At 41.4% G+C, this 10,474-nt stretch overlaps 1 protein-coding gene across 3 annotated transcripts in view; it reads left to right on the top strand.

The window, feature by feature from the left end:
• Window positions 1–10,474, top strand: part of FAM114A1 (family with sequence similarity 114 member A1) — a 75,664-nt gene that overhangs the window by 1,767 nt on the left and 63,423 nt on the right. For 2 of the 3 annotated variants that reach the window (XM_084627264.1, XM_084627263.1), the window contains exons 2-4: window positions 48–220; window positions 4,525–4,874; window positions 9,609–9,693. In XM_084627264.1, coding sequence (XP_084483390.1) covers window positions 166–220; window positions 4,525–4,874; window positions 9,609–9,693 — 490 coding nt within the window. In that variant the 5' untranslated portion in view covers window positions 48–165. Of the gene's footprint in view, window positions 1–47; window positions 221–4,524; window positions 4,875–9,608; window positions 9,694–10,474 lie in introns of those variants that run through there. The other variant, XM_084627265.1, reaches the window with a different exon arrangement.

Genomic DNA, 10,474 nt, shown 5'->3' with positions numbered 1-10,474 from the left:
ACTTTTATTGTTCATGTACTGTCAATGGTATCCATGGAACTGTACAGACACAGAGGAAGACTCAGTCCCTGCCTCAAGGATGCAACACTGAAAATTGGATAAACAATACAGTTCAAACTCCTAAATTTACTGAACAGGATTTGAATTCTCACCTCCAGTATTGCTATGGCTGCAGCTTTGAATACAAACTTTAAAGACCACACCATTTTCAAGAAACAAGGTGGGTGATGTATTATCTTTTATTGCACCAAGTTCTGCTGGTGAAAGTGCCAAGCTTTGAGCTACACAGAGCTCTTCTTCAGGTCTGGAAAAGGTTCTCAGAGTGTCACAGCTGAATATAAGGTGGAACAGATTGTGTAGCGTAAATAATTAATGCACATTCTAAGTGTATGTCTATATTGCAATTAAAAACTAATGGCTGGTCTGTGCCAGCTGACTTGGGCTCATGGGGCTTTGGCTCATGGGGCTGTTTAATTGCAGAATAGACATTAAGGTTCAGAGACCTTGCGATGGGGGAATGTCCCCCCAAATGTATACATCACAATTAAACAGCCCCTTAGCCTGAGTCCTGCAAGCCTGAATCAGCTGACACAGGCCAGCCAGGGGTGTTTAATTGCAGTATAGACATACCCTAAGCGACCATTCAAGGTGAAGACTAAAAGCTCCTGGGAACAGGGATTGTGTCTTCCATGTGCAGTGGCAGGCATACTGGTGGTGCTCAACCAATAGATAACTGTGATCCCTGTACAGTACACCCTTTAGACTCTGCCATTGCCACTCTTTCCTCAGCTGCAGTAATTGCTGAACAGTCACTCCTTTCCCCTTGTGGATTTTCATTATACAATCTACACAGCATTCATAGGACTTCTCTACATGGGATGGTTTGGTTTTTTTAAATTTCCATCCTAACTCTTGTGTAGTTCCTTTTCAGACCAGGAGTAGATGTCATGGCCATTAAAATGCTGCTAGTCACTCTGCCCCAGCACTCTCTATTGCTCCACCTGTGGAAGGAATAATGTGAAATTTTAAGAAGAGGTCTAATGTGTACACGGCCGTAATCTTTTCTGGATGAGTCAGAGAGACCAGATTCAGGAATTGATAACTTTCTCTGTTTACAAAGAACCATGGTCAGAAATGTTAATTGTCACCCATGTTACTCTCTTTTAAGTAAGAAGTGTGAGTTAAAAGCTGCATTACACAGCAAGTAAAGTGCTACTGAAAACAACTATACCAGTTGTTTTTTTCAGCACGAGCACAATTGGAGGAGGAAAGTAATTCAGTGAGGGGAAGTGGGAAAAATAAATACTATTTAAATGTATAACAAAAAATGACAATCCTGCCCTCAAACAAGCATACTGCACCCTCAATAAAAAACAACAAACCTGGGCTCTGCCCAACCATCTGGAGATGTGAATTACAGAACAGAGAGCTACTAAAACCACTTGGAATTCTAGGAGCAAACAAGGAGCCCCAAAACACCATTCAAATAGCAATGATCTTGAACAAATCATGGAGAAGTCATCTCAGTAATGAATGCCTGCTGAAACCATGCCCTGACCTTCCCTCCAGTTCTCTCCCAACCCAATGCACTAACATCACCGCTGTTTCATTCAGATTAAGCTTCTGACAGGACCCTCTGATCCAATTCTTAATTTGGTGGCCAGGCTCTGGAAACTATGTTATCTGGGACTGATGAAAATGAAACCCAGAGCCTGTATGTCCGCTGCATGCCAATGGCACTGCAGCCCAAATCCTCTCTCCCCCCAATGGCCTTACATTCACCTCTTTGGGACAAATGAAAATAAATCTCTGTGGTAGCTCTGACATGAGATCCTTCAGGACAAATGAACAATTCCCCCCAAAACACTCTCTGGGGCCTTTTGGAGAGAGAAGAATGGAACCACTTGTATGATGTCCTCTGTACTTCTCAGGATGTGATCTTTCAAGCTGCTTAGAGCTTAGGATCAGACTCCAATCTATCTACATTTTTTTTTTTGCATACATGCAATTTCATTAATTTACAATCATCACATGATTTTAACTTCAAATGTTGCTATTTCCTATTAGACTATAAAGGACTGAAAATGAGCTAACATTAACAAGAATTAACTGAAAAGTGAAGGAAAAAGTTTTAATTTCAGATATATAGGGAATAACTCTCCTCTCTCTTTTTCTACCAGTTTAACTCTTCAGTTAAGCTACTCCTGATTTACATGAGTGTAAGCAAGATCAGAATCCAGCCAGTTCTGTTTAAATCATATCAATCAGATTCTTTGTATAGTCTTAATCATTACAAATATATCTATATAGAACTCAAGTAGCCAAAACCCAAAGTGTGAATTACCAACAGTTAAAACGAATTACATTCCTAAATTATATAACCAACTTCATATACCAGAAAAAGCTTGAATGGGGGGCTCGCTTATTTATTGCATGTAAAATTTTCTATCAGTTTAATTACTGGTATTAGAAATGTCAAATGAAAAAACAATCATTAAAAACATGAGAGAGCACCATATTTGTCTGGGACAGAAGTACATTTGGGTCTAAAATGAGGAATGTACCTACTAAAACTGTACACTTGATAGGTATGTATTCATATATTCATATTCATAACTCACTGTTGTAAATCTGAAGTAACTCCATGGGAGTTAAAGATCCTACATTTGTGTAAAACTGGTATGAGAGAAGAATCAAGCCCAGTATATCTGAAAAGCAGTTCTCCTTCATTAGTCTTCCAAGACTTACATTCAGGTAAATTCTCTGCAGCAACTGATGGTATTACAAACTGCTACATTTCAATAGTGTTCAGTTATGTAGTAAAGAAGAACAGCTCCCTTCACTACCAAAATTACTGGGTGAAGTTTTCTGGACTGAGTTATACATACAGTCAGACTGGATGATCTGAATATTCCCATCTGTCCTTAAAATCTATTAATTATTTTCCAGTGCTCTCTCCCCTGTTGTGCTTTATATGGTTGTGTTCTCAGCAGCCTTGCATGTAAAACAGACTTCTGAACTGTCACGTCATGTCACCTGTGGCTGTAGGTAATTAATAAAGAGCTGAGTTTTAATAAATGCATCTATACTCTCTCTCATATATCCTGCTCTAAGTTCTGAATAGTTTCTCAGTTTTTCTTTAAACGCTTTCCCCTCAATTTTTCTGTGTGCATCAGATGCTTACGCTCATTATGCCTGATTCTGAGAGGCTCAATGAGATGGGATCAGGAGGTGTGGCAGAGAAGGTGCAGTCCAGGAAGAATATCACGCAAAGATGGCTTTATACCATCTTTTTGTCTCTTGGACTCCAGGCTACTTTGGGAACCAGAGCAGTCCCCAGTATAAGTTACAGAGCAGCCCCAGTGTCTGCTTTTACCCAGCATTACCCAGGTTAGCCAACCAGACCTGTCTGGGAAGTCTCTGGCCCAGGTCTGCCCACAGTATGCTCCTGTGGGGGGCTTTAGGGCTCAACTGATGACTTTTCAGAGAAATTCCCCCCAGGGCCCACTGCATGGTCCCTTCACACCATACAGTGTAAAGGGGCCACAAGAGCTGGAATCAGCCCATTGACTTCAGTAGAGTTACTCCTAGTTTTCATCAGTACAAGTGAAATCAGAATCAAACCCACTGTAAGTGGGATTTGCTAGAGCTGGAAGAGTCACAAAATACACTTTTAAGAATGGACTGCGTGCACCCCCACAGCTATTGAACAGCACAATTTTATACATCAGAATGCATGTTTTACAATAGTTTTCATACAAATAGTACTTGAAAATGCTTTACAGAGTTAAATAATGCAGTTCTGATTCAAAGTTTAAAAAATGGCTGTAGAAAAGAAAAATTCAGTTTTCACATGAGATTAGAGTATGAATGGCATGTAGGACAGATACTAGAAACATTGTTCCAGATGTCAAGGGTTACAGAGAGGCTGCTCTTCTTGCACTTGCATTGGTGAGATAATGGGCGGGACCTAGCGGAAGCCAATGCTAAACAAGCAAAGAGAATTTCAGTAACTCAGCCAGAGGCTATGGACCTACTACAGGAGTGTGGGTGAGGTTTTTTGGCTGGCAATGTGCAAGAGGTCAGACTAGATGATCATGATGGTCCATCTAGCCTTAGAGTCTATTAGTCTATAATGTGAAGAAAAGAAAAAGTCTGGGGCAAATCTATGTAGGGTTTTAAATCTGCAAGATTTCTTTAGATGAAGCAATCAGTGTTACTTACATGGATTCTAGGTCCTCTCCTTGGTCGCCACCTGAGTCTCTCATTGACATCAGTGGGAGTTCCTACAAGATCAAGGGCTATAACTAGCCTTCCCAAATGGACCCTGATGATTTCTGTAGATGAAACACTGCAAATTTACAACGCAAACTTCTGTAGTCTTCTGTATCATTATTAGCATGCTGTGGATGGCGAGGAAGGCTATATATTTCAGTGCCTTGTGTCATTTAAGAGTTTATGGGATTTGAAATTACTTTGATTAGCTAATATAAATATACTAATTTCTTTGCTTTTTTTAAGCAGAAATAAAAATGTCTGATGGCGCAAGTGATGCAATACCCGTTGAAGGAAAACCTGAAGTAATGGCAATGCTTAGCAGTGATGTGTTGTCTAATGATGCAGCAGAACACAGTGAAACAGCTGGGATCTTGCATGGGTCTTTCCAAGATGAACAGAGACAAGTTTCTCATAATACTAGTAATGAACAAGAAGGGGACATGGTTATCAATGAAAATCCTTTGACTGCAGAAGTAATTGCAAATCAGCCTTCCAGTGGAGAGGTGACTGAAAACATACCTACTGACTGCAGTGAGTCTGTGAGTCTTGATCCTGAACCTGGATCAGAAGTGACACCGAATGAACAAAGCAGTCCAGTAAGTAATCATAGAATAGAATCATAGAATATCAGAGTTGGAAGGGACCTCTGGAGGTCATCTAGTCCAACTCCCTGCCCAGAGCAGGACCAATTCCCAACTAAATCATCCCAGCCAGGGCTTTGTCAAGCCCGACCTTAAAAACTTCTAAGGAAGGGGATTCCACCACCTCCCTAGGTAACGCATTCCAGTGTTTCACCACCCTCCTAGTGAAAAAGTTTTTCCTAATATCCAACCTAAATCGCCCCCACTGCAACTTGAGACCATTACTCCTTGTTCTGTCATCTGCTATCACTGAGAATAGGCTAGATCCATCCTCTTTGGATCCACCTTTCAGGTAGTTAAAAGCAGCTATCAAATCCCCCCCTCATTCTTCTCTTCTGGAGACTAAACAATCCCAGTTCCCTCAGCCTCTCCTCATGTGTTCCAGACCCCTAATCATTTTTGTTGCCCTTCGCTGGACTCTCTCCAATTTCTCCACATCCTTCTTGTAGTGTGGGGCCCAAAACTGGACACAGTACTCCAGATGAGGCCTCACCAATGTCGAATAGAGGGGAACGATCACGTCCCTCACTCTGCTGGCAATGCCCCTACTTATATACCCCAAAATGCCATTGGCCTTCTTGGCAACAAGGGCACACTGCTGACTCATATCCAGCTTCTCGTCCACTGTCACCCCTAGGTCCTTCTCTGCAGAACTGCTCCCTAGTCTGTAGCGGTGCATTGGATTCTTCCGTCCTAAGTGCAGGACTCTGCACTTGTCCTTGTTGAACCTCATCAGATTTCTTTTGGCCCAATCCTCCAATTTGTCTAGGTCCCTCTGTATCCTATCCCTACCCTCCAGCATATCTACCACTCCTCCCAGTTTAGTGTCATCCGCAAACTTGCTTAGGGTGCAATCCACACCATCCTCCAGATCATTAAAGAAGATATTGAACAAAACCGGCCCCAGGACCGACCCTTGGGGCACTCCGCTAGATACTGGCTGCCAACTAGACATGGAGTCATTGATCCCTACCGGTTGAGCCTGACAATCTAGCCAACTTTCTACCCACCTTGTAGTGCATCCATCCAGCCCATACTTCTTTAACTTACTGACAAGAATACTGTGGGAGACCGTGTCAAAAGCTTTGCTAAATTCAAGGAATAACACGTCCACTGCCTTCCCCTCATCCACAGAGCCAGTTATCTCATCATAGAAGGCAATTAGATTAGTCAGGCATGACTTTCCCTTGGTGAATCCATGCTGACTGTTCCTGATCACTTTCCTCTCATCTAAGTGCTTCAGAATTGATTCCTTGAGGACATGCTCCATGATTTTTCCAGGGACTGAGGTGAGGCTGACTGGCCTGTAGTTCCCAGGATCCTCCTTCTTCCCTTTTTTAAAGATTGGCACTACATTAGCCTTTTTCCAGTCTTCCGGAACTTCCCCTGATCACCATAAGTTTTCAAAGAAAATGGCCAATGGCTCTGCAATCACATCCGCCAATTCCTTTAGCACTCTCGGATGCAACACATCCGGCCCCATGGACTTGTGCACGTCCAGCTTTTCTAAATAGTCCCGAACCACTTCTTTCTTCACAGAAGGCTGACCACCTCCTCCCCATGCTGTGCTGCCCAGTGCAGTAGTCTGGGAGCTGACCTTGTTCGTGAAGACAGAGGCAAAAAAAGCATTGAGTACATTAGCTTTTTCCACATCCTCCGTCACTAGGTTGCCTCCCTCATTCAGTAAGGGGCCCACACTTTCCTTGGCTTTCTTCTTGTTGCCAACATACCTGAAGAAACCCTTCTTGTTACTCTTAACATCTCTTGCTAGCTGCAACTCCAGGTGTGATTTGGCTTTCCTGATTTCACTCTTGCATGCCTGAGCAATATTTTTATACTCTTCCCTGGTCATTTGTCCAATCTTCTACTTCTTGTAAGCTTCTTTTTTGTGTTTAAGATCAGCAGAGATTTCACTGATAAGCCAAGCTGGTCGCCTGCCATATTTACTATTCTTTCTACACATCGGGATGGTTTGTCCCTGTAACCACAATAAGGATTCTTTAAAATACAGCCAGATCTCCTGAACTCCTTTCCCCCTCCTGTTTATTCTTCCACGGGATCCTGCCCATCAGTTCCCGGAGGGAGTCAAAGTCTGCTTCTCTGAAGTCCAGGGTCCGTATTCTGTTGCTTTCCTTTCTTCCTTGTGTCAGGATCCTGAACTCGACTATCTCATGGTCGCTGCCTCCCAGGTTCCCATCCACTTTTGCTTCCCCTACTGATTCTTCCCGGTTTGTGAGCAGCAGGTCAAGAAGAGCTCTGCCCCTAGTTAGTTCCTCCAGCACTTGCACCAGGAAATTGTCCCCTACAGTTTCCAAAAACTTCCTGGATTGTCTGTGCACCGCTGTATTGCTCTCCCAGCAGATATCAGGATGATTGAAGTTGCCCATGAGAACCAGGGCGTGCGATCTAGTAACTTATGCGAGTTGCCGGAAGAAAGCCTCGTCCACCTCATCCCCCTGGTCTGGTGGTCTATAGCAGACTCCCACCACGACATCACCCTTGTTGCTCACACTTCTAAACTTAATCCAGAGACTCTCAGGTTTTTCTGTAGTTTCATACTTGAGCTCTGAGCAGTCATACTGCTCCCTTACATACAGTGCAACTCCCCCACCTTTTCTGAACAGTTTATACCCATCCATGACAGTACTCCAGTCTTTCTTCCAAAACATCTTTCCTTGATGGTAATTAGCTTTCTGTATGACAGAATCATGAACATGTTTCCCCACTTTGTGCGAAGGACAGGATTCTGTAAAAATAATATATTCATTGCATTAGCATTTTGCTATGAAATAATCATGGTCAGTTTTCTACAAAAACCTAGGAAATAAAAAAAAAAAAAAGCTGTGTTTAAAATAATACTATTTAGGTTGCAGTGAAGCACTCCAAAGTTAGGAAGAGTCAGATTTGCCCATGTAACATAAATTTGACCCCCTTTTGCCTATGCACTATGATAGTCTTTAATTTCCCCCATACCCCGGTTCATTCAGTGCGCAGGATGGACCAAAAAGTGGGCAGAATTGGGTCACACATACAATCATAAATTGGTGCTTCCTTATTTCTGAGTTCTTGACTTTACAACCTATACAGTGTCCTAGGGATGTGTTTGTTTTCAAATTTACATTGTGATAGCACCTGGAGGCCTCAATCGGATTTGGGTCACATTGTAGAACTGTACAAACATAATAATGACAATCCCTGCCCCAAAGAGATGACAGTCTAAGGCCAAGCATTTAGGTATGTGCTTAATCCCTTTTGAGTTCAGTGAGACTTAAGCACAGTTTTAAATGCTTTGCTGAATAGGGCCCTTTAAAGATAAGACCTGACAGATGGACAAACACAGGAGCTCAAAAGCAAGAGGATGTTTTCCTAAACTAGCTGTATTTGTTGTTCTTAGCTAATTGGTAGTCATAGCCACAATTCACCATCTGTCTAACCATTATCAGATGGCATTTCTATTATATGTTCCATAGAGCTCATTTACAAAATCTTGAATTATTTCAGTTATTATTACTATTGTTTTATTTATATTATTACTCGCTACTTTGAAAATTATAGTTAATTAGCCATAATAAAACAGGTGAGACATCCCTGAAATTAAAGTGTACCTGGCTGTTGCGGGTTCCTTTCTACTTCAACTGAGTGCACAGAACTGCTTACGTTAGTAGCAATATTGCTATTGCTTGTGGATACAGTGTTTGTTACACCTGTAAAAGCAAAAGTTGTTTGTTTTTTCATGTCAGCAGAATAGAATCCATGTCCAGTCAGGACACACTCAGCAGGTTCTTCATGTTCTATTGTAAACTAAGAGGATGTCTGCTAAAATTACAAACAAGGAATTGTAGGTTAAGGACTGGAGGAAAGAGATTATTTACTCTGTCCCTTTGAAGATGCATGAAGAGGTTCAAGCACAAAAGCCATGTACGTTTTCTAATGCACCTGTTTTCCTGGCCGAAGGTCTAATACATATTGAAGCTAGGTTACAAAGAAGTAGTATAGAGGTTCTAACAAGGCTATTGGTTTCTTAGCCTTATTAAAAATGTGAATTACTGAAAATAGTCTAATACTATAATCTTAGCTGTTACAACTGATTTTCTTGAGAAAGGGAATGTAGGACTGTGCACCAGAACTATTCTCTTCTCCACACCTGCCACAGAAGCTTAAGCTTTCACCAGAAACCTCAATTTAAAGTGCCATTCAATGGGCAGTACATAAAATACTGCAGCACTGCAACATCACCATTGCAGAGAAGCCAGTATCTTCTCTTGGGTTTATCTTCCCACAGATTCCCTGATGGCATTACTGTTGAATCACAAACCTAATTATATTAAGAAAAGGAGTACTTGTGGCACCTTAGAGACTAACCAATTTATTTGAGCATAAGCTTTCGTGAGCTACAGCTCTCCGCATCGGATGCATCCACTGAATGCATCCGATGAAGTGAGCTGTAACTCACAAAAGCTTATGCTCAAATAAATTTGTTAGTCTCTAAGGTGCCACAAGTACTCCTTTTCTTTTTGCGAATACAGACTAACACGGCTACTACTCTGAAACCGATAATTATATTATTATATTTTCTGCCTGGTGTCATCATTTATTATATGCTGGATTCTGTTTTCTAGTGTTGATGGTTTTTCCTCCTGTCTTTGGGTAACAAATTTCTGACAGTGGACTGAATATTTTCTACTGTAGGATTTGGACTCTCCAAAAGGAAGTGGATGGGGAGCTTGGGGATCGTGGGGCAAATCTCTGCTGTCAACAGCATCTGCCACAGTTGGTAAGTGTTCAACCATTGAAGGTTGTGGCATCATTAGAAAGTACTTTTAAATCAGCGTTTTAAGGCAGGTTGGCATGGTTAAGTGCTCTTAAAGGCAACAATTAATGTCAAAGTGGTTGCTTACATTTTGTAAGATTTATAGGCAATCTTATCCTGATTTGAATGACAAAATTACTGGGCTATCATGACTTTTGTAATGTGGAAGAAAAACTGATTTTCTTCTTGTAAATCATTTTGGCTTTCCAAGGTACCCGATTGCGTTTCAGCGCGTAAGGAGATCCTGAATCTTTTTTTTTTTTTTTTTTTTTTAATTGTAAGCCTCTTTTAACTTCTAATGTATCTTCTAACTTCAAATCCAACCTAAGTCACCAGTGACCAAAATATGTTACATTATCAATTTCTTATGTGGCATAAGTTTGTGGTTTCAGGTAGCCATATTACAAAGACAGTCTAATTTTCATCCTTACTGGAAGTCTCAAAAGAGAGGCTAAGAACAGAGTGGGTTTGAAGACTGAATTAACTCTTCAAGATGGTATCCGAGTTGAAGCAAATTGAGAGGACCGTGTTGGAGAAGCTTTTACTGCTGTTGCCCATTCATATTCTTCATTTTCTTTGGGCTGTCTGGCCAGCATCTTTCACAACAGTGAAGGGTTAAAAGGTCACCTTTTACCCATGCTGACCATAGAGTCATAGTTGAGAAATCACGGTATTTTCATTGATTATGTTCACACAAATCACCATTTAAATCCTGGATTCTTCGGAGTGGGCTCTACTAACATCC

This window comes from Lepidochelys olivacea, assembly GCF_965140295.1.
Source record: "Lepidochelys olivacea isolate rLepOli2 genome assembly, chromosome: 4".
Classification (NCBI taxonomy): domain Eukaryota; kingdom Metazoa; phylum Chordata; order Testudines; family Cheloniidae; genus Lepidochelys; species Lepidochelys olivacea.
This window is presented reverse-complemented; position numbering and strand designations above follow the sequence as displayed.